Source organism: Ambystoma mexicanum, chromosome 6q (genome assembly GCF_040938575.1).
Source record: "Ambystoma mexicanum isolate Mex_15411 chromosome 6q, UKY_AmexF1_1, whole genome shotgun sequence".
In the NCBI taxonomy this organism is placed as follows: domain Eukaryota; kingdom Metazoa; phylum Chordata; class Amphibia; order Caudata; family Ambystomatidae; genus Ambystoma; species Ambystoma mexicanum.
Genome location: NC_090937.1, coordinates 1,401,442,045 through 1,401,467,183, shown reverse-complemented (window position 1 = coordinate 1,401,467,183; position 25,139 = coordinate 1,401,442,045). Strand labels below are relative to the sequence as shown.

General features: G+C 44.7%; 1 protein-coding gene across 4 annotated transcripts in view; it reads left to right on the top strand.

The window, feature by feature from the left end:
- HTT (huntingtin) overlaps positions 1 to 25,139 on the top strand; it is a 2,905,635-nt gene that overhangs the window by 2,271,906 nt on the left and 608,590 nt on the right. For all 4 annotated transcript variants that reach the window (XM_069632055.1, XM_069632053.1, XM_069632052.1 and 1 more), the window contains 2 exons: positions 11,079 to 11,174; positions 16,757 to 16,944. In XM_069632055.1, coding sequence (XP_069488156.1) covers positions 11,079 to 11,174; positions 16,757 to 16,944 — 284 coding nt within the window. The remainder of the gene's footprint in view (positions 1 to 11,078; positions 11,175 to 16,756; positions 16,945 to 25,139) is intronic.

Sequence of the window (25,139 nt, the reverse complement as noted above, 5' to 3'; positions counted from 1 at the left end):
AACCCCTCAAGTGGATCTGTTCATGACCGGTGCCAACCGAAAGTGAGAGAGATTTTGCTCAAGGGAATTTCCTCAGAGAGGAGCTTTAGGGGATGTGTTCGTCATGTACTGGTCATTCCCACTTCTGTACGCATTTCCTTCGGTCCCCGTCATTCCTCAGGTTCTAAGGAGGTTGCGGAGGTTCGGGTCCCACATGATCCTAATTGCTCCAGATTGGGCCAGGAGAGAGCGTGGTACCCGGACCTTCTACAAATGTCCATCTCTCCTCCACGCCATCTTCCCCCACAGAGAGGATCTTCTCTTGCGCGAGGGTGGGTCGGGTTCTCCATCCAGAGGTCAAGACTCTCAACCTTCACGTTTGGTTTCTGAAAGGTTGAGATATGTAGAGACAACAATTTCTAAGATTGCGCTTTAACATCTTTCCAACAAAAGAAATTATTGAAGGCAGCAAGCCGAAAAGTATTAGACTACAAATGCAGGTTTTGTGGTCACAAAATGGAAACACTCCGCCATCTTATCATGAGCTGTCAGGGCGTTATGGAAATTTGATGCAACCTACTAGGCAGATTTTTTGTGAATAACCGAACCCTAACCAAGAAAGATATTTGGCCACAACTGTTACAGGGTTCAAGGTTATCTGCTACTTTTGCCTCGTTAGAGATGATATCAATCATTTTCCAAAAGCTTAAAGGAAAGAAGTTAATCTATATTAATAAAGGAATTAATTTCTTGTATATTGTGCTGTACAGGTTGTTGATAATTATGATTCTTTGGGATAACAAGAATTGTTACTTTTTGTGGGCTTTTGTTCCTTGTTGGTTTTGTTTTTCTCTTTGCCGTTTTATTTTCTTTCTCTTTTTTTTGGTTGCAATGGTTGTATTATGTGTTTTTATTGTTACTAAATTTTAAATTCAAATTGTAAATGGTAAAAAGCTTCCCTTGAAGCTAAATGCTAATAAAAAAATAAAAAAAGTAAAAGATATAAGGATTGGGACCTCCCGGATGACGTGATGGAGGTGTTGCTTTCAGCTAGGCGTCCAGCAACCAAATCCCTGTACTGTTGCGGTTGGCATAAGTTTTGTGACTGGTTCAGAGGACACAATGTGGATCCTTTTCAGTGTTCCATTCCGCTGGTTCTTTTTTTCTTGTTTTCTTTGGCCCTTAAGGGTCTTCAAGTGGGTATATTAAAGGTCACCTTGCGGCGCTATCTATTTTCAAGCGCTTGTCTGAAGAATTTTCTTATTTTAAGATTCCTTTGATTTCCCAGTTTCTAAAAGGGCTCAAGAATGTGTTATCGCCGTCCCCTTTTCAGGTGCCGGTTTGGTATCTGAATCTAGTCTTGAAGTTCCTGATGGGTGCTCCGTTTGAACCTTTGCACTCTTGTCCTTTGAGACTGTTGACCTTCAAGACGGTTTTCTTGATTGCAGTTACATCTGCTCGCCAAGTGAGCAAGTTGCAGGCACTTTCATCTAAGCCACCCTTTACTGTGTTCCACAAGGATAGGGTTGTACTGAGGGTACGTACGTTCGTCCTTCCTATCTAAGGCATTGTCTGAGTTTCATTTGAACCAGAAGGTGGTACTTCCTGCTTTCTATCCTCTTCCTCATCCTGGTAAGGAAGAGGTGAGACTCCATAGGTTGGACCCTAGGAGAGCTTTGAGCTTTTATATTTCTAGGATGTCCAGAGTCAGAGTGGATGACCAGCTTTTTGTGGGGTACACTGGACACTAATTGGGCCAGGCTGTTACCAAACAGACCTTGTACAGGTGGATTATCCTCACCATTACTGAATGTTACAGATTGGCTGGCAAGGACCCTCCTGAGGGTTTGTGAGCTCACTCCTCCAGGAGCGTGGCAACATCCACAGCCCTGCAACGGGGAGTTCCTATTAAGAACATTTGTGATGCTGCAACGTGGGTTCCATCCACACCTTTGTCAAGCATTACTCCCTAGATACTTTCCATTGTCAAGAAATGGCCTTTGGTAAAGCAGTGCTTTATTCTGCCATCTGATTGGGTATATCTAAATTCTTCTCCCTCCACCAATCAGTGATACTGCTTTGGGAGTCTGTCAAAGATGTGGAATACGTTGAAGGACACAATCCATTCGAAGAACAAGTTACTTACCAACTGGTAACGTTCTTTCGACTGGATGTTCCTCCAACGTATTCCTCAGCGCCCTCCCAGCCTGCCCCTCTGAAGAATTTCCTATGCTATTGCAGCTTGCGTCCCCTCAGGGCTATGTGCAGTCAAGCAGGCATTGTTTATTGGTATGTCACACGTTGTGGAGGGAAAAAACTTGAACTGAGACTATGGGCGCTGTGCGTGCTACTTATAACATCCAATGACATCACCCTCGACGGAGGTCTTTGAAGGACATCGAGCCGACGATCTCGACGCAGGATGCCCTCTCCCGAAAAATTTACGATGCAGCACAGCTGTGGACATTACATGTTAAAGATGTGGAATACGTTGGAGGAATATCCAGTCAAAAGAACGTTACCAATTGGCAAGTAACTCGTCTGTCCCTCTGGGTTCTCTTCCCCAAGCTTCAGCTTTATCAAGTTTCAAAACACCATTGAGAATTGTAGCACAGTTCTGTTTGTAAGCTTCTCGGGGTTCCCTTCCCCAAGCTCAGTCCTTTCACGAGTTCTACAAAAACGAACACATCTAGGTTAGGCCTCTTAGGATTTCCTTCCCCAAGTTCAAGCCCTTTTCAACACAAAATTCAGTTAGTTATTGGGATGTACTTTGATTTCTTACAGGCCTCTCCAGGGTCTCCTTCCCCAAGCTCTAGGCCTCTTCCATCTCATAAACACAGCATATGATGTATTACAGTTCTGCCTTGAATTCATAAACCATTCCTTCACGGGGTAGAATCAGAGGCTTTCGAAAACGCAGACTCTTTGCTTTTCCTAGGCGCGACCCCTCTTGACGCTCTTGCCCCTCTCTTTACTCTCACATTCTTCTGTTACCCTTTTGTTTCCTTCGTATGCTTTCGGCATCCCTTTTCCTTCTACTTTCCTTTCTGTGCACACCTGCACCTTCTGATGTTCCTTCCATGCTAACTTGCATCCTCGTTTACGTGCCCCTGGCAGTTTACTGATTTGCTGTCCTTTCCGTTCACACTTGCACACTCTTTTGGTTCCGTACACACTTGCACATTCCTTCGCTTGCCCCAGGCACTCTTATTTACCTTTCTTGTGCCCCTCTCTTACTACGGGCCACTCACTGCTTCTTCCCCACTTAATTTCGCTTTATGCTTTCGATCAGGCTTCTCCTTTCCTTTTGCCCCGATATGCTTTCTTACTGCTGTTCTGACTTTCTGTCTTCTTGCTGTACTTTCAGCCTTTTCACTTTGCTTTCAGGTTTAACTTTGACACTTTTCTTTCTTTACGAATCTGTGCTGCTTTTCCTGTTCTCTTGCTCCGCTCTCATTTAAACACACGCTCCCGAGTTTCTCTTGCATCCCTCATGACTTTCACTGGGCAGCGTCGCATCAAGAGGTGGCTCCTCCTGCACTGTGGGTTTGATGTCCTGGTCTCACCACCTGCCCCTCGGGGTCAAGACTGGCCCCAAGGGAACAGTCACTTTGCTGAACCAAGCCTGCAGAAAACAGGCATTGCTTCTCCGGCTCCCTGAAGGCACGACTCTCTCGCCACACTGCAGCCCACACACACTGGGCCAGCGTCTCCGCGCGCTGTCTTCCTCCTGCCTGCAGCTCCTGCTTCTCGACGCGTCTGGGCTTCATGGGACCGGACTGCACCCCCAGCTCGTTCATGTCTCTGTGACTGAGCACCTCCTTTATAGCTGAACACACAGTCAAGCGGCGTCAGGTGTGAATAGATCCGCATAGCTGCCTGACTCTATTAGTGGGACAATTGTTCTTTCTAAAGATGGTTGGCCTTACCTTTCCCAGGTTGTTCCTGGGGATGATCATCATGGCTCCCAGTTGCCTTTTCTTCTTCTCAGTATTGTGTGGGGAGGAGGAGATGGAAGGGCTGTTAAGGTACCACCTAAAGACTGAGGGAGGGGGATTTGTGACGGGATAAGAAAGGCAGGAGTCATAAGGTGTTTGTAAATTGAATGGGAGATGAGAGGTTATTCTGGCTTTGTGGTCATAGAATTAAATGGTTTTCTTTTCTGTCATACTACTTCCTATCCTTGTTGTTCTGCTTTAGAAGTGTGGGTCCTGATAATGTTCCCCATATTTTAGATGGATAAGAGGTGCCCAGATATTAGTATTAAGGACTCGTGTTGGTGCTATTTGGGTTTTCTTCTTTCTCTCTCTGGGATACTGAACTCTTTCCCTCCTCACCCTGGGGTCATGGAAGGAGAGAGGCAGAGATCGGGACTGGGCTGACTAGCATTCATGTATCTTATGAAAGCGTCTGCGACTTTCGCCTCCTTCTCAAATGACCAATTCGGATACTGTGTCTCGCCTAGGGTATACCCCTGGGAACAACCCCCGGACTCCTGTACCCAGGTGAACCCCTCTCGCTTGTCCACCCCCAGGGGTAGGATTCAAGAGCAATGGCCCTTCCCTGGCCAACTGAATAGAGGATTCTCAGGGTTTAAATGGGAGAATACCCCTAGGTTTCTCACAGATAGTAGACACTACTTGTGGTCTGTCCCTAAACACTCCAAACTGGGTGTATGGGGGTCATTTACGGTAAACTGGCATTGATAACACCTGCAGGCAGTTGCATGCCGTAACCCCCTATTTGAAAGGCACAGGAGGAAGAGGTCCTTCAATGCAGAACAGGAGGTGGAAAATAAAATACATTTGAAGAAAGATTAAGAAAGCGGAAAACGACCTATGTTGTCCAGTTCTATTGCCACAGGGAAAAGGACTACAGAGTGGTTCCATTAGGAGCACAGAGTAGTGCATGCATTGTGCACTCATGCCTGCTGTTCTGCACCTTAAAATTCAATTATTTTCTATGGAAAATAGGCTCAGGACTTGTCCATGGGGACGGTAAAACACAGTATTGGCGGAATAGTGATAGTACTGTACAATGAGCAAGCAGAGAATAGTGTCTAGAAAAGAGGAATGATGGCGATAAAGTAGATAATTAAGGAGTTTAGAAGGAAAACTCACTTGACAGGGTAGAAGATTTATTTTAAAAAAAAGAATAACAGTCTGGTCAAAGGAATACAGAAAGGTGCCATTATAAAGGTAGAGGTAAAGTGGTCAACAAGATGAGGTTGAAAAGATGAAGATAGCAAGGGAATGAGGTGCTATATTTAAATTATTCATTTGCAGTTCTACTTAAAACTCCATTCAATTACTGGCATAGTCAGCTGCACAGTGAAGCTGCAGTTATTTCAGTTTGTGGCTGGAGTATGCGTGTGGCGGCTTCAGCTTCCGTAAGTTTCCGGAGGCGAATTGGGGATGCAGGCAGTTGTTTGTCATAAGTTGTTTGCTTCCCTGCCCTCCATGAGATAACCTCCTGACTTGAACATTTTCGACCTCTGGTCTCATTCAATTCCTCCTCGCCTCCACTTGTCTCTTCGCCCTACACCTCGTGATAGGAACTCACTCCCTAAAAAGGTTCAGGCTGCCGAATTGAAATTGTCATCCCTCCCCTTGCTGACAGCAGCGAGTGATTCATATGATTTGATTTTATACGAGCAGGATGGTTAAGAATACTACTGTAGCCACTCTGGGTGTGGATCACTCTCTCTCTCCTATTCTCTGCTTTGAAGCAAGTACGATTTCATGCTTTCTCTAATGCCTCTATCTCTAAATTGACCCCACAGAGGGTTGGGCTACCAAAATAAGCCCCCCCCCCCCAGATGTACCTGCAGCTCAGCAGAGGCTAGAGTGTTTTACTTCGGACGGCCGCAATGTCAGTCCTTTTTTGTCCAGGACAGTTCTCGACTGGAGCAATGCTCTGACTTGCCACTGACTTACAAACTCAGTAGTGTTTTGGCGGAAGAAGCAAATGAGGATTCACCCTCAACAGAACACAGTTCATTGCATGTCCCGCAAATAATTCTTTTTTGACTCTTCAAAGAGAGTAGGGATATAATTAAGGAAATTACTGACTTGGAGTTGGGCTTTTGCTGTACTGTTGAAAGGGCTAGGTAGAAAACAGCATCGCTTAAATCTACTACAGTCGGGAATGTCCTGGTCATGGCGGTGGCCACTTCTCTGGTGGCGCTGGACAGTTTATCCAAACTATTCACCTTAATCCAGCCTTGTTGAGCGCCTCTCCCTCCCAGTTAGCTCGACCAGTGGAGGAGTCGACGTTCCTGTTGAAATGCCCAGGTGTAGGAGTCAGTACGGCCAGATGGACCTTTTAAGCGGCACCAGAGACCCGGTGGGAAAGTGCCGAGCAATGGGTGCCCTACGCCCCCGTGCTCATTGGCTGCCGCTTCGCCTGTTGAGGCGAGGGAGTCTGGCCCTTCCTCTAACTTTAACTATGTACCCTCTCCTGGGAGTTCACTTACACAAAAAGTCAATTCAGAATTAAAAGAACAAGCTACTAACACGGAAGATGCAGAAGGTGTTCACTGGGATGAAGAGATAATGGGTCACTGTTATAGTTGTCTGGTCACCACTAAAGAGTTAAGGGCTTCATATAATCAGTAAGAATTGGTATCAGTAGCGACCTGGGCGAATGCCCACTTGTTGACAGTTTTGAATGAGAAAATGTCCTTTGTTGAGGGTTTTTTTTAAAGGCATGTACTGTAAGCAGCTTCCGACCCAAGTAACATATATGGGATGTGCCAAAAGTTGCTGCTTTCGACCGAGCTTATTAATCTGACAAAAGATGAGAGCAGTTCTTATGTGATGCAGCTGTACGTTTTTTTGAAGACTCACAAGGTGTAATGGTGAAGGCCGTCTCACCTGTTGACCCAGATATTTTGTGACTCGCAGAGGAATTGATAGCTATGGGGAGGGGGGGAAGTGGTACCCTATATTGGTTCAGAGGGTGATTTAGTAGAAGGTACGCTAGTGACATTTGCAACATTTAATGCAGGTCATACTAAGAGAAAAAGGGAAACATAGAAAGGGGGACAAATTTGAAAAAGGCAGATCGAGCAAGAGATCCTGCCACAAAATACAAAAAAGTCAAAAAACAGAAACCTTGCTAATAAGAATTTGGGTCGAGGTTCAAGAAATGTTCTGCGATATCTATCGATTCCCTAGCTGCTATTTCATCCCCGTAATACTGGTACGCTCCAAACCAGAACCCAGCGAAACACATGGGGAGGTGGTTCCTTCGTCCCAGTAACATCCACCCTAGAAGGATTGAGTCCGGAGATCATGCAGGGAATGGGTGAGTTGGATGGTCTGGGTGGGGGTATTATTCCTTTGGTTGCCTTTGATGTAGGGGCAGGTAATCGTGCCTCACCTAATCTGGGTGTTATTTCCCAAAACAGTTTGGCATTACCAACGGTCATGGGGCAAGGTCTAGGTGCTACATCTACAGAGGTTCCAATGGCTGCCACCCCCGTAAGCGTGCCTCAGGGTTCGCCTCAAGCATGAGCAATCGAGGTGTGGCACCCAGCTGGGCTAGCCATGGCTACCCAAAGCATGGAGCGTAGGGGAACTCACATGTTTTTGACTATGGAAGAGAGAAGGACACAATTGGAACAAAAGAAGATGAATGAGGCCAACCCCGGCCGAATGGTTGAGTCCCCTAATCTGTCTTTTATTTTGGAATGGACACTGCTGGACTGCGTTCAACTTACCTTGAACAAGGCTTGCGTTTTGAAACTATTGACCAAACTTCCTTCATTGTCACACCTCACCTCAGCAGACATTAGCGCTCAGCGCTTCATTGTGCTCTCGCTGGGCCGCACAATGAAGCCCATACTATTAGAACCCCGTCATATTACATGCTTCGGCGCAAATGAAGGTGTGGTGCTTTTCTGTTATCTATGAAATGTCTGCTCACATTTTAAATAAGTGTTATCAGTCACCCTCCACAGATTTTCCATAACCTGACTCGTTCTCCTCCAATCCTAACAGTAAAATGTTCAACTGATGGCCAAGGAGGTAGGCAAATGGTTAATCACTTGAGGGATAACGTGGTGTCTAAAAACGGGTCAGACGGGAGTTGGGTGGTGACTTGTTTGAATGCTTGTAAAAACTAGCTTACAAGCTGCTCCTGCTGAACCAGAAATTAACCACATTGCCTGCATCTCTTGGGGATTCACTCATTTTTTGTCTGTCCCAGGTTCAGTTATTTTTGGGGCAGTCATGTTCTGTATCCAGGTGGCTTGGTTGAGAGACGTCCCAAGCGTGGATGGGTATGAATGTCTGCTTAACCCAGTATATTTTTAGGGGAAAGAGGGAGACCTGCGTCTGGTTTGTTCTTTGGGATCCGTAACGACATCCAAGTTTCGGCTGCAACTTTTGCGTTGCCAAATTCCTTTGTGCTTGCAGTGGAGCGGATATGGGACATAACACTGTACCCAGAAATAAGCGTCACCCTGATTTTAAATCTTTACTGGAACCCAGGAGTAATCCAGCGAGACACATTCTTCGAATCAATTGAAGAGAAAGTGTACACCTGACAAGCCAAGAGGAATTGTAACTCCATCATAATTTGTGGGGATTTGAATTCAATATGCACAAACCAATGATTCCCATAGGTTATTAGTAAGCATAACTCCGCTCCAGATGTGAGGGTTAAAGCATGGATTGAATTCATGGATGTTTGGGTGATGAGTGTACTGAATGGTAATGTCTTAGATGATGTTCCGGCAAAATATACTTGACATAGAGGAGAGTCAACAAGTGTACTTGATTACTTTTTTGTGTCTTGAGATATTTTTCAGAATGTGTCCTCCTTGACAGGCACTAATACAAAACCTGGTGACCATAATCCTCTACTGTTATGGTGCAATGTAGAGAAATTGGGAGGTTTGTGCCTGCCCTACCCCCTAGCATTGGATGTTAACACTGGGGAAAAACAGAGTTACTTGGAACGACGTTAACATGCAGAAATTCGATTCCATTTTAAGTCAACGTTGCTAGTGGTTTCTTATCAGGTCATTCCGAATCAAGTCTATGCATGGATGCCCTTCCCCCAGCATAGAACCAAGTTGATCAGGAAACATACTTATGATCCGGAGCAACAAAAGAAGAGGGAACTGATGGGAGTGCTAAGAAGCAATAAGAGCCTTACCAGATCAAGAGCGCACATTTTTTTAAAGTCAAATACGGGAAATGGTTAACGGCTCATAGACAGAGGATGTTGCTGAAAGACGCCACTAAGATACTGCGCCTAGTTGATTCTACATGAGTTCCTTTTGGCGGGTAGTAAGCAATACCAATAGTCCTCCCTCCAATGCACTAATCAGTCACAGGGAGTACAAGGTTGGATCGACCATTTCACAGAAGTCTACTAAAAGGTCTCTTGTGAGGACAACCAGCAATAAAAACTGTTAACAGGACCTTGTCACCTGGTCTTTACTTAGGAAGATATACTTCTAATAATTCATCATAGTCAGAGCTCTCGAGCACCAGGGCCGGATGATCTGTCTAATGTAGTTTTTTAAATGAAATCCAACGTGGTGGGAGAGTCTTGGGAATTATTTTTAGGGACATCACCTGACTTTTTGCCAAAAACATGGTCAGAGTCCATTTTGGTCTCCATTCACAAGAACGGCCTAAGATTGATTCCAAGTAATTACTTGATTGCCCTTGTTGACATCCCTGCTAAGATATTTTCCTCCTTGGTACTGAGAGATCTAACTAACTATTAAAAAAGTAGGCCATGGTGAGGTCAAGACCCATGTATTTTACTTCTCCATGGCATTTGACAGTGTGGATAGATATCGTCTATGGAGTAAGTTGTTGCAGTGGGGTTGTCCAAAAGATTTGTTGGGGATAATAGTGGCCCTCCATTCACCTACATCGATTAGTATGAGGCTCAATTGCCAGGGCAGCCTGTCTAGGGTAATTGAGACCACCCGCAGCCTAAAGCAAGGCTGCGTTTTGTCCCCTCTGTTATCTAGATTGATAATTTCAGACATCAGCAAAATTTCTGGGGGCATTCGTAGTTTCTCCCCGCATCTTTTTGCGAATTCCCATTTGGAGAATTAATTCTGAGCTATCCCGCTCAAGTGAAAAGAAAATTGAAAGAAATGGACTGGGTGCACACAATTGAAAAATTAAGAACTTATTGGCTTTACATAGATATGTTAATTGACGTAAGGCCAGCGGGTGTGCACTCAGCATACTTGAGCAAGTCGCTGAACATTTATTGGCAATGAGGTTGAGGCTAAACCTACTACCTGCTAATGAAATAATGGGTTCCAGAATTAAGAAACCCAGGGAACATGTAGGCACTGCTCCAAGTGGAAGTTCTACACCACATCCTGTTACATTGTCAGGCTCTGAAGGCTAGGCGTCTTCATTATTTTGGTCACTTGTTGAAACACTATGTCTATATACCTACTGAAAGAGTGTGGCAACTTGTTATGACTACTTATGTTCGAAATCATTGGTTGGTGGCTTCAATACACTTATTAAAAGACATTTTAGACTTGTCATAATAGTAGTGTCACAATTGTATGAGTTTTGATTCTTTTGTGTATTGTGGCAAATTGTTATGTGCCGGAAGGTCTCTTTTAAGGTTTCTTAATGTTTTTTTTTTAATGTAAATGTAATTGTTTTATATGAATTTGTTAAAGGTTACTTTAACCAAATAACAAGAAATTACTGACATTATTTTGATAAGAACATCTGAGGAACAATTCTAGAAATCTAATGCAGCTGGATTGTGTGATAAGTAGGCACTCTGACTTCCTGTGTGTCTGCAGATCTCTACTTAAAACAAATTGATCAGTTATGCAATGGTATATGAATGCTGTTAATGATGTCCTCCATTTTGACCAGTGACAGAATGAAAAATGCTGCATATTTTATTTATTGCTGTAAAACATATTTGAATACTGTACTTTGGTTTATTTTTCTTATATGTCATGTTTAATACTGTGCAATCTTTAAAGAAATCAGTGTGCCTTTGGTGCTTAATTCAAGTATTTGCATTGTAGGACTTGACAATGTATGCGACTCAACACGCATAGCTTGTTAACAGTGTGCATGTGATTTCAGTTGCAGTTCAGCCTGGGGACCAACTGCTTTGTCCAGAAAGGAAGAACAGCTCCTCAAAAGAGAGCAGCAAGGATGAGGTGGATGGACATGTACAAAGTAAGTGATCCACAATGGCCTGGATCTTTGTTTAACAAAAGTGTTTTATGCAGAGAGCCAACATGCAGCCAAGCCTCTGTAGACCTATTTATGTATAAACATCTGGAACAGCTTGACTTATGTATTCAGTGATGTTGACTATACCACCTCGAAGGGGGTTTCCTTGATTTGATCTAATGTCAACAATTAATTGTAACCAAAGTAACTATTTTCTGCACCAAAGAATGCAGTATTACAGTGAATTCTACTTGTTTTTCTACGTTTGTGTTACTCTGAAGTTCTTCTTGCCATATCTTTTCCTAAATATGTAGAAGTTACGAAATGTCAGACCTTCTGTTTGGGTATGCTTCACATGAGCTTCAGGGCCCCTGCATCGGCTACTTGAGATTGAAAGCTTGAAAGCTCTGGATTGGAACTTGATCCTAGAAGATCCTGCAGGTCCTTCTTTTCACCTACCCCCTAAAAACTAACATTAACATGATTAAGAATGGCTTTTCCAAATTCAGAAGGAGTATCCAACCCCTGCTCTTATTGTGGATCCTCAGGATGAACCTGCATGACAGGCAAGTTCTACATGATATCTGTCGGATGCTTCTATCGTTTTCCATGGTGCCAGACTTGAAAAGTGCAACTTGTTTAGAGGTACCAGAGAGGACTTCTTTTGTAGACATTAGCTCCAAATGGCCTGTAAGGTTGCACCTGTCTTGGAGTTTGATGATCGTTAATGTTGTTCAGTGCACTAACCTGCTGCAGTTAACAAAGCCTCCAACATCAAATAATTCTATTTCATTTGACATCTCCCACCTGTTGATAAGACAGTCATTTTTTATAATCTTAAAGTTGAGGTCTTTTTTTTTTTTTTAAACAGCAGAACTTAATTTATATTGTTATATTTTGTACTCGCTCAAATGCAGACTCTGTCCAATGTTAATGCTCTTCTTTTTAGCTCACGGACTAGTTTGTGGCAGTCATGTATTATATTGCCTTTAAAGAAAAGCATTAGGAAATTATTGTAAAGATATGATTGTCTATCAACGAGGGGCGGGTATGCAGTAATACATTTGCGGCAAAAATGTTGCCTTTACAAAAATCGTGACAAAAATGCTGTGGTTTGACCTGGTAGAGGTGTGCCCCATTATACTATTTAATGGGAGTGGGGTTTGTGGGGGTGTCCCCCACATCCTTTACATGGATGGCGGTGGTAAAACCACAGCCTTTTTGCCACAATGTTAACACATGGAACCTGAGTTGTCGAGTGAAAGTGCAACATTTTGATAACTGCATTTTCCCTGAAGGAGGATGTAGTGTGACAGATGGCCTAAATAATCCACAAAGTCTTGAGGATGTTTCAAGGGTTTTATTAACAATATCAAAGAGGTATGGATGTTTCATGGAGTAAGGGTTAGAATAGGAAAATAGACACCGGCTGGAAAAGTTGTGTGGGGAAGTGGTGCTATGGCCATGCCTCTCCCTCACCTCCCGTGGGATTCCTACCCAAGCCCAGGTGTCCGTAACCCCAGGTTAGTGCTGTTGCTCGCTAATCCCTCCTGCTTCTTCCTGATCTAAAATACAGATGGCTTCCCTAAGTGCAGGCTAACTTTTACCTCCCTCAGGGTCTTCTACCTAACCCTACACTAGTGAAGGTTAGTGGTAGTGGGTGGAGTAAATGTGCCGTCTGATTTTAAAGCCCGGTCTCCTTTCTACTCTCCTTTTCCCCGCTAACGCCCTCCTTTTTCCAACTCCACCTACATGCTCTCCTCCCAAGTCCTTCACCTCTGTCTCAGATGTTTCTCTCTCCTACTCCTTTGGATGTTAGCTCTCCTCCTACTCTACTACTACCACCACCACGACTCCTCCCACTACTAGAACTAGTTGTGTATAGGCACGTTATAAATGCCATATCATACTACCTTCTCCATCATACTAATCTCCCTCCTATACTCTACCAATGCAATCTCCTCTTCATGCTACTACTACTCTACCTGTTCTTCACACTACTACTACTTTCACTACGTTTATCACTCTCATCTTCTACATGCTACCACAACCACTACTTTTACAGCTATTGTTCTCTCTCTATCACTCTATCACACCTACTAGTACTGCTACTCTACCACCAAACTCAGGGATGTGGTGCCCTGCTCATCTTTCCACCTCTCCCTCTCCTTGCTCTCACCCCCTCCCCACGTCTTTAGAAAACCCTATTGATTGTACTCCACCTTTACACCCCTCTCCACACTCTTAACACTCACTCCCCTTCACTAACTACTACTGCCAAACTACTGTACTATTGTCTCTCAAACTGGCACTATCCCTCTCTCACACACCTTCAATACACTCTCCCTCCCCAATTAATATACTACAATACACTACACTACATACGACTGAGAGAACTCTTGTTCAAATATCTCACCTTGTCAAAGCTAGGCCGCCACCACTCTAATGCTTGATCCCCACCATCTACAACCACACCCACACAACCTACCTCTGCTGCCATCTGCTTTTATACTGTGAGGTTGATGATTTAGTGTCTTCCTCCCCTCCCCATTGGCTGCAGTGCTCACCCGACATCTTGCACCAATCAGTGCCTGCCTTTAATGTAGGAGGTGGGCTATGCAGCTGGCAAAGCTTAAAACCCCCCTCTCTAAGCCGCTCCCCTATTCCAGCACGGTTTTTACAACAGTCTCTGGGGGTTCTCTGTCATGCTGCATGGATGGAACTACGTTTTTCTGTTGGCATAGTGAGGTTGCTGCTTCTCTGCAGTGTTGGATGCTGTTGGGTTGTGGTACCGCTTCAGAGTCTGCGTGTATGGCTGCATTTTGAGTTTTGCATTTGTTTGGCTCCGGTCCTGGTATTCTTTGCTCCCTTAAGGGAATTCTGAGAATCGTGGTTCTGAAACAGAGGAAGAACGGTGGCTAGCAATTGTTGGAGGGGGCATTGAGGCACAAAGGGTCATATCAGCATTTACTTTTACGGCACAGGGGGGTGAATCTTTAGAAACTAGGCAAACTCCAATTTCCACTTCCTGTGTCTGCGGCAGGCTAGTTCTGACTTTTGCTTTCAATAGGCCTCCTGCCGCAGAATGAGAAGGGTGTCTTTTATCCACCCCCATTTGACAGGATCATGACCCTGACTCTATCACAATAGATGTATTGGAAAATGTAGGATATCCACCAATACTTGAAGAATATGAACATGCAATATTGCACGAATATATTGAGGTGTTAAGAAATCAAGTTATGTGAAAGACTTCAGGGCATCCAATGTTTCTATTAATGAACGTATTATAGGTTTTCTTTTTTTTAATATGACTGAACTTGTATGTGTTATGATGCAGCCTCCTGCGGAATATGGAACAGGGGATAGAGTGTGGGGGTTTCCAGAGCAATATGCTTCAGGGGCGCATCCACCTGCATGCTGGTGGTTGTGTTGGGGGTCTTGTGCTGTACTGCTTGAAGGCTAATAAACCTATAAACCTATTGTTCTACTTTCTGGTTGTGTGTTCCTTCATTCCTACAGTATGTTTTTAGAGCTATATGTAAACAAATATACATTTATTTAACAAGGTATTTGAATGTTTATCTGAATTAAATTCTTTTGAATTATTAAAAGTTTCATATACTGCCTACTTTGAAAGAAACAGCTTAGTGCTCAAATTAGGCGTGCATGCAGGAGAACAACTCCAGTATGCTGGTAGGTATTTATGAATTGGTTTGGTTTCTCAGATATGAGGTTTTTCCTAGAGGACCTTTTCTTTTCTCTGAGCACCTGTAATATTATTTAATTGTTGAATTTGGCAAAGGAGCATTTATGTACCCGAGTGCACATGTCCCACAGTAACCTTTGGATATAAATCTGCTGGATATGCCATTCGATGTGCACAACCACTTTGGGGCCAAAACAGATGAGCCACTCCAGTTTGAGGTGTCAAAACCCCAGGCAAATCCTTAGGCCTGGTGGTTCAACAGCCCTCTGACGGGTCGAGGTTTTTGACTCTTCATCTCCTATGGACACTGTGTTTCAGGGTCAGGTGCCCTCCGGCAAGCAAAAGCTGTGCGCCTCCTCACACCAAAGCAGAGGTTATTTAGCACAGAGAGGCACCATTGCCACCAAAGCGGTCCCCCCAGTGATTCTGTGTCAGGGCAAGATGCTCACTTTCTGGAGCAGGTGGTGTTTTTTGCTCTCATCCCTCAGATTTATGTACTGTTATGGTAGTCTATCAAAGATGACGAATCTGTGGGAACAATTAATCCATTAAAAGATCCCATTAATTACTGCTCAGGTATGTTCTTTCTGGTGGATGGTCAACCTACATATTCTTCATTGCTCTCCCAACCTGCGTCTTTTTGTGATTGCTCGTACACCTCATTGTGTTCTGTGGTCTTGCAGCTGCTGATTGCTAGAGAAAAAAGGCAGAATGAGGTTACAGGGTGTGGATGCTTCATGTATTTTGGCCATGACATCATGCCCGACGTGGGGTGTGAATCGGTTCGGGGTGGCGCCTGAACGCAGCCACGCTGCACCCCTTGGTGGCGATCTAGTTTCCTAGGACAGCTGCCACTGGAGATAGACTATTAAAGATGAGGAATCTGGGTAAAATAACATACAGTAGAAAGAACTTTACAGGTATTTTCTGACTGTGCATCAAATTCTCCTTGAGAATGCAGTTTGTCTGAAGCTTTCTGAGGACGTTCTTTTTTTTTTTTTTAACTAACTCTACCTCCTCGTAAACTATCACTTCCCTGCATCACATTTTTAAGGTGTCATTCCTCTTTGGTATACTGGGGTGACAGTAAGCTACTACTTTTGGATTGTCGTCATAGAGAGTTATTTATGCTGTGTTATGTTACATAGCTTGTATCGCGGAATTTGAACTTCACTGAATCACACATTTGAGGTGTTCTTCCTCATTGCATTACTTTGCTGATATTGAGGCGATACTTTTGTACCACTAACATCGTAAAGGGTTTTATGTGCTATTTATGTTCTGTTTTGGTATGCTACTCAGTTTTTAATGCACATTTTTAACTGAATCACACTTTTAAGGTTTTCTTCCTCATTATACTTGGCTAATAATGAAGTTATATTTAGACTTCTAAAATGTTATCTTATTATGGACTGGGAGGAAGCATCAACACCATTAGAAAGAAACTGATTTAATTTAACTTGTTTGTCTTGCACGCTTGAGACATATACTGGTATGCACTGATTATTTGCTGCATTTGTAGGACATAGCTCATCCTTTAGTTTCTAATGCTGCAACCTCCGTCCAACAGTTCCAAACATGTCAATAGAACTTATTTCTGGTAGTGAATTCCTATGAATAGAATTGCCAAATTGGTTCCATGTAGTTATAAAGTACAAAATATGAAAAGTATAAAATCAGTGAAAGCCCCACTTGAATAATGTTGAGGTCTATAATTATATGCACTTATTTAGCTATTTTGTTAGCGGAGTACAATTTATTTTTTTGTCTTCAGCAAAAATGTATAGTGGGGTCCAACTAAGCTTGTACTTTTGTTTGAACTCTTTGTAATTGATCGGCTGTCTAGACTTAGTTTTCTTTTTCTCCCTCCCAAAAGAGCCAAAGTATATTAAAACAGCTTGCGAAATGGTCTCTGAAATGGTGGACAGCCTGCAAACTGTCCTGGCATTTGGGCATTCACGAAATCGCAGTATTGCAGCCTTTCTTACTCCGGTCTTCAAGAATATCATTATTAGCCTGGCTAGATTGCCCCTAGTGAATAGCTACACAAGAGTGCCTCCGTTGGTAAGTACTTTTTCGATTTTATTATTTGTTAGATTACAAATCTATAATGTATGGTTTAATTGCATTGCGCGCTATTGTGATCCTAGTATAGCCTTGATGTTCTGTCATTTGAATGGTGCAAAAACTGCAATTCAAGTGTAATGTTATTATAGAATAACCACTATTGAGATTCCCCTGCAATACAAATTAAATGCAGAATTAATAATTACTTGGTTTCTTTTTGTAATGGACTGCCCGGTGGGGATGATAGAAGCTTTCAACATGCGCATATGTTTAGTCAACCTAAAAACCTTTTTATAATAGAAGAAAATGGGTAACAAAATAAAAAGGTGTGAACATTGTATTACAAATGGGTAATCGAACCCAAAGGCGGATTTCTTCAATAACGATCTCGGACCCTCCCCTTTGTCCTGTCGATATCACTGGAAACAGCCTGGGTAAAGATATAGACTTCTTCAGTGCCTCTTATCTCTACAGAGGTTAGTAGTATTGTCACATGACTCTCTCACCTCTCAGAAAGGGGGGGGGAAGGGAGGAGGGGTGTGTGTGTGTGTGTTTTGTGTGTGTGTTTTGTGTTTTTTGTGTTTTCTTCCCATCCTAGAATTCTCAGTATACAATCAGAAATGTCTGGAGTTTTCATTAGAGCCTTTATCATTTCAAGACTCACTGCACCCTCAGAATGTCTGGTGTTTTCGAAACTGCAGTTTGTCCTCTGTTTTCTTTTTGTTTTTGGGAATGTCTCGAGATTTGAGCACTGCCGTTTTCCCCTCCACGAGTTTACCTCCAATCTGTGGAATGTCTTTGTTTTTTTTAACCAGAAAACTTACTGATGTGCTAAAGAAGCAGTTTGCTTGGTAGTTTAGTTGTCATTGGAACCACTTTCCCACCCCAGAAACTTGCTATATTAAGTTTTTTACAGGGTATCTTTTTATAACAGGCCAGGTACACAGCTTACTCCCAGAATCCTACACTGGCCAAGGTGTTTTATCCGAGCCATCTGCTGGCATCCAGCATACACAAGTCCCCTCCATAACAGATTTGTCTCTATTCAGCTCTATAAAAATAAAAGGTACTACAGTCTTGTGCTTGGACTGTATTGTTCATGCGGGTTATCATATTCCTATAATATGGGGCCATCCAACAGCAAAGTTCCTGCACTTCAAACTACTACTGCAGTGTGGGCAGGAGTCCTTTCATCCCATAAGTAGTCAACATGCTCTTTCCAAATTTAACGTGCTTGCAAATTGATTCAGACAGTGCGGCACTCAGGGTAGTGCCTGAAACTGTATTTGAAGGTAATATCCCCTTTCCTCCATACATTCTGGATGTTGTCCCTGAGTTAGGGGACAGTACCCGGCAACTGCAAAATGCCTTGCATGCACGAACTTCTCATATGCTGGCTGCACCAACCGCCAATCCGTTTCTCGGCCTGGACTGAGCACACTTCATGCCCTGGGTACTGACAAATTCCTATTTACTGTTTGTTTCCTCCCATAATGCTTTCTGATGCCCTGCAAGGAGTAAGGCAAGATGTGCCTATCATGTGCGCAAGACCCACATGCACTCTGTCTGAATATCTTAACCCTGATCATGCTTGACCTCTCAGTTCTTTCTTTGACACGCTTTATCTCTTTTTGCTCTGCACTTGTCTCGTTAGGTGAGAAGACATTCTGACAGCCTCAGGCTGTGGAATTCAAGAAGTTCATAAACAAGAACTGTGTAAGAATACCTTCATTTTCACCCTCATCCCCACCCAGTGATCTGTTTCTCACATATTGTACAACAGTGAGGCTCTCATATAGTCTTGGTGTGCCTGCCCAATGAACCGAGGGAATCCCTGTGGTGCTTCTAGTGCCTAACTCTGGCAATCACAACCAGAGGGGTGATCTTAACTGGCATACAGCTGAGGAGTCCTTTGAGGCTAACTCATTCGATTGAACCTGCCATGGTTTGCCCTGAGGATCGCTTGCCATGTAGTCACCTTGTAGTCATCAGTCCAGTATATTAGGTTGCTTATCCTAATATAGAAGGAACTACATAGAACTAGTTGTTCAGTGACAAACCCTTTGGTGTAAGAAATTCACGTGCTGTCACAGGGTCTTGCATCTGCTGGTTGTCAAAGATTAGAGAAATGCGATAATGTTTAGACAAATTGGCTCAAGGACTTATTTGATCCATTGTTCAACTTCCCTATTAAGGGACCATCACATTCCCATATTTCTTCATTGAACATTCTTGAGTTGGGCGAGACAAAGGAGTAGTCTCTTCTTCCATGATAACTCCAACATTGTCCAGGAGATGACACATACTCCTGTTCTTCTGACACCTTTGTTTGTGACACATCTCTAGTAAACCACAGGTTGCACTAACACCTAGTCAGGTCCTAATAAGGCTGCCTGTCGCTTCATTGCCTCCAACTACAGTCCCACCTCTACCAGTCACCACTACACTGCTGGTGGACCAGTCGCAGCCAAGATTCCTTTTTTCAAATGGATTTCTTCCTCCCATGGATTCCTCATCTACGATATCCTATCTCCAGCGAAGCTGCTCTTTGATATGATATGGCATTTGTAACGTGCCTATACACAAATGTTTCAAGGCGCAACGAGGCAAGGAAGGGGGTACAGAGGTAGGACAGACAACGATCTGACTAGGCCGAGTGACATTGAGATCCCGCAAGTGCTGGGGAAAGGGGAGGGGGCAGTGCTGTACATGGGATCAAAACAATAACGAGAAGTGCGGCCAGCAGTGGCAGGTGCAAGGGTAAGTGCAGACAGCAGGTGACTGTAGGGTTACAGATACAGACCCAAGTGCAAGGGTTGCTGGGAGGCGGTGCGGGTGTGCATCTGGGCGGGCAGGGACCTGGGCCCAAAATCAGAGGGCAGCCAGGTGACCAGTGCAGTATCAGACAGGAAATCAGCAGGGGAGAGGAAGAGAGAAGGCAGAAGCAAAGAGGAAGGGCTTGAGTTGCTTCCGGAACCGGAGGTGGTTCTCCTTGAGTTTCAGAGAAGCAGGGATGCTGTTCTAAAGGGAGGCTCCAGCTGAAGAAAGAGATCTACCGCCAACTCGTTGCTTGGAGAAGCGACTGACGCTGAGGTAGTTGGAGGTGGAGGAGCGAAGACCTCGAGTAGGAAGGTATTTACGAAGAGAGAGTTGGAGGTATTGAGGACCCAGGCCCCAGAAGGCCTTGTGGACAATGCAGAGGGTCTTGAACGTAATCCTTGCAGCCACTGGGAGCCAATGCAGAGATTTCAGTGCTGGCGAGATACGATCCCAGGGCTTGAGGCAGTCCTGTTCTGGATGAGTTGCAGAGGGCGGAGAGTAGAAGTAGGCAGATTTAGAAAGATGCTGTTGCAGTAGTCCAGCTTTGAGAGAACCAGAGCCCTATAGACAGTGAGCTTCTGGGGGAAGGAGAGGATAGGAAGAATACCTCTGAGGAGGTGCAGTTGGTAGTTTGACTTCTTTGTCAGAGATGTGAGGAGAAAAGGAGAGTGTGGAGTCTAAGATGACCCTCAGGTTCTTAGCCTCACAATTGGGAGCAGGAAGAGGGCCAAGGGAGGCCGGCCAAAGAGTGACCGGAAAGGAGGGTGCAGGTGTGCCGATGAGGAGAATCTCCATCTTACTGGCATTAAGGCATAGATCGTTGGTGGCACACCACTTCTGTATAGCAGACAGTCAGAGAGAAGAGAAGGAGAAGAGGTGGCAGAGTGGAGCCTGAAAACGATCGGAGTGTCATCCGCATTGCACTGAAAGTTGGAGCAGAGAGCGGCAATGCGGTGAGCGAGAGCTGCCAGGTATTGGTTAAACAGTCAGGAAGAGAGCTTAGACTTGTGGGGAACACCACACTTAGAGAGTTTGATAGAGAGAAGGACGGGCCCAAGTTGGACCTGGGAGGGTCCATCGGAAAGGAACGAGGTCAGCCAGGCCAGGGCCTGATTGGTGATACCCAGGTTAACATGGAGATGATTGAGCAGGGTGGCATGGTTGACCATGTCAAAGGCTGAAGAGAGATCGAGCAGGATGAGGACAGAGGGGAGATTAGAATCAAGGTTAGAAAGCAGGTCTTCACGGATGTTCAGGAGAGCAGTTTCTGTGCTTCTCGCTGCTCTGGAAACAACCAACAGATTCACAGCCTCATCACGAGTTGGCCGGTAACCCCAGCGATATTACCGCCGTGGCCATTACCCCTACCGCCAAACCCCTCGGGCACTGTTAGTGCCAGATCACGGGTTTGGCGGAACGGTTGGTTGCCATTCCCCATTGGGCCCAATGGGGAATTTTTGCGCTATTACCGCTGGCGGTATTGGTGCCGAAAAACTTCAAAATTGCAGCCGATTCGCCCCCAGCTCAGAGCTGGGGGCAAATCCGCCAAGGCCATGATCTGGCGGACCCTTAAATGCGGTGGTAATAGCACTATTGCCGCATTTAAGGGTTACCGCCAGACTCGTGATGAGGCCCTCAGTGTAAAGATTAAGCTGGGAGATGGCTAGCTTTTCCAAGAGTTTGCCCACGAAAGGATTGATGGAGATCGGGCGATAGTTGCCGGGCAGGAGGGGTTGGCTGAGGATTTCTTGAGAAGAGGGTGCACAAGAGTGCTTCAGGGGAGAAGGGTAGGATCCAGTGGCGGAGGAGTGGTTTCAGAAGTCCGCCAGGGTGTCGATGTGGTCCTTGACGGTTTTGGAAGAACTTTGACGTTTTTTTTCTTAGATCAGACTTGTCTACAAACTTTGTCAGGTGAGAACAGAGGAAAGGAAGAGAAAGAGAGAGTAGAGGTGGCCACAGGGGGGCTGGAGGTAGAGGAAAGAGTAGAGGGAGAAGTAGGAGAGGGGGTGGACACGATGGCCTGGGTTTTAGAGATGAAATTAGAAGCCAGGGCTGTGTAGAGGGCCTGGGGGAGGGGACAGGAGAGATAGAGACTGCAGCAGGATTAGCCAGCTCCTTGCAGATTTTAAAGAGTTTGGTCGAGTTGTTAGATGCCACCTAGACACAGGCTTGGATGTGGGCTCTCTTCTTAGTGCAGACAGAGAGCCGGTATTGCCTTTGGAGCAGGCAGCAGGCCAGTTTGTCAGAGGATGCGCAAGAAGCTAGCCATTTCCTCTCAGCCATCCTGCACTTGCGTTTAAGGGTGACTAGGTCAGAGTCATACCAGGAGTTGCACTTGGCTTTGGGCTTCAAGCGGATCCTCGTGACAGGGGCAAGAACATCAAGTAACACAAAGAAAAAGGGGGAATTATCCCATAAGCAGTGAGGGGAGGGATTAAGAACTAGACTAAAACAAGAGGGTCTGCTCTGCTGTGGATTCAATTAATAATTAGTTCAAGTAGCAAGTTATTTATCAGGGTGTACCACAAGGGTATCACTCAAATGTGTAGGCTGTAGCAGACTCTGAAAGCAAACAGGGTAGTCTGATGATTGAAAAATCGTAAAAGATATTTATTTAACAAAGAAATAGCTGTGTAAATAATACATAAACAACTAGATATAAAGCAATATAACAAACATATAAATGCATTTGTTTGATGGTTGGAAGGTTAATAGTCAAGAGACAGCAAACACAAAAACCTAAATATAGGTTTTTCTTCAAACTTTTGAACAAAATAGACAAAAGAGAATTCTAAAAGAAACTGGACAACAAATTGCCAACTGTATGGTGGCCTAGATCCCAGCCAATATTCTTATTTATGGCTTATATTGGGCCACTGCACAAGTTGTTCTCAAAGAATTGGCAGGAATAAAATTGTTCTATGTCCTACGATTTGTTGACAGGTCTGCCTGTCAACAAATCGTAGGACATAAAACAATTTTATTCCTGGCTGGGATCTAGGTCACCATAATTGTGTCTATTTTGTTCAAAATGCGAGGTATATATCACGCTTGCCAGGATAATTATCAGTTGCAAACTGGATTATTGTAACGCCATCCCTTCTGGAACCTCAACCAAAAACAAACTAGAACTGATCCAAAACCGTGCAGTCTGGGGGATGAAACAAATGGATCACATATCCCAAGCGAGGTGTGAAGTTCAGTGGCTGCCTATCAATACCTTTTAGTGAGTTTAAAATCTTTCAATCATGTACCGATGCATCCACAACAATGCACCGACCTACCTTAAACAGTGTATCTCTAAAAGTTCCAAACCTTGCTTCCTACGCTCATCTACTGAAGCGAGCTTCACTGGCATAGCTCCTACTCTTAGGAACGCCCTACCACCATTTATCCAAGAAGGGCCTTCGTACATCATCTTCAGATAGAAAATTAAAACCGTGCTGTGTAACAAATATGTATAAGGCTTGGCCTACCATCTCATGACTGGATATCCCATTGTAACAGGTGCTATTGCTGTGATACTTCTGGGTCTGGGCGCTATCAACCGTTGAAATAAATTACATAAATGTAGGCTAATTATGCTGGACACCTTTGACAAGGATCCAGCTCCAACGGCTTTGGCTTCGGCTCCATCTGCGTCCACCATGCTTGGACAAACCAACAGAGACCCTGTGCGGATCCCCGACTGCACGCCTTAGGGTTCGGTTCAGGCTCCCTCAGGTGCAGACCCATTATGACACTGATGCTCTGTTCTCTGATGTACGGTGACCTGCGCCATCTCCTTCCTCTATGGTGCGGATCGGTACCACCAAAGCTTCTGTGGTGAAATCACTCAGCCCCATCCAGACCAAAGGTTCAGATCGAACTGATGGATATTTTGGATTGAGAACCTCAGAGGGGGATACTGCTGCCCTTCAACCCTGCAGTGGAGGTCCCAGTGTTATAGAAGCCTGCTTCCATCCCTGTAGTTGGCCTGGACCTAGCTAAGAAACACAGACTGGAACCTCTGGGCTTGGCCTTTCTGTCCACATATGCCTCCCGGAAATACATTTGGTTGATCATTTCACTTAAAGACCTCCTCTTTTTCCCTCCCCTCCCTACCTCCTGACAGAGTGAGTATGCGGCTAGATTCCTGGAAGAAGAGATTTTTGCTTCTGCCAGTCAATGTGCCCTGGCCAAATTCTCGTTTGGTCTCTGGTCAGCTGTCTCGAGAGCTGCCGAACATCTGCCAGCTGGATATATGAGAAAGGGCCTTTGGGCCCTGGTCCAGGAGGGCAAAAAGGCCTTTTGACAAATGCTTCAATCTGGCCTCGGCATGGCTGACTGTGTGTCAAGGGCACTGGCAACAGGTGCAGTTATGAAGAGGCTGTCCTGGATGTGGTCCTCTGGGTTTGCCAAGGATGTTCAAGCAAAGCTTCTGGATATGCTGTTCAATTGGCATAATCTATTTGGAGCTAAAGCCGACGACTTCTTTCAGACATTCCTGTTCGAAAGCGTCGGGTCAGCAATTGGGTCTAGCGGTGCAGCAACTGCAACCTCCTTCTAGCAGAAGTAGATGCCTTTGACCTTCACCCCTTATGCCCATTCTGTAGATGGCAGGCGCTGTTGGGAAAACAGCACTAATTCTGTCTAGGTAGCGTAAGTGGCAGCGGTTCTTCCATAGGGGGTATCTCTGCCTTGAGAGTGCCCTCCCTGGCCTTGGTTGGAAACCCCTCTGACTTACCAATACCAATCCCCACTGGTGGAGAGAATCTCCTTGTGCAGTGCAAACTGATTTTACACCATGTGCGATGCTTGGGCCTTGCAGGTCGTTTACCATGGAAATGATCTCCCTTTTGCTTAACGCCCACCAGACCAACCAGCCTCCCCTTGCCTCCAGAGCCTCTTCTGTGGGAGGAGATTTGCCAGCTTTGGCCAAGCGCTATAAAACACGTGGCACACTTGGAATGAGGGATGGTCTGTTCGCTGATTTTGAAGAAGGATGGAGGCTTGTGTTCATTTCTGGATCTGTGCAAAGACAAGTTCAAGATGGTAATTTTGGCCCAGATACTCCAGGCTCTCGATATGCAAGACTGGCTGGTATCACTAGATCTTAAGGATACCTAATTACATGTGCCGATTTGCATCAAGCACAGTAAGTACTTGACGTTTGTTGTGGACCATTGTCACTGTCATTTCAAAGTCCTGCCGTTCGGTCTATCTTCGCCACTAAGCTGCTAGCAGTGGCCACGGTTTGCCTCAGGAGGGAAGCCATTCATGTCTTTGCCTACCTGGATGAATGACACGTCTGAGTTTGCTCCTCAGGCCCAGTGTTGACACATCTGTTCTGCAGGAGCAGCCCGTTGCACAGCTTGGGCTTCTCCCTGCCC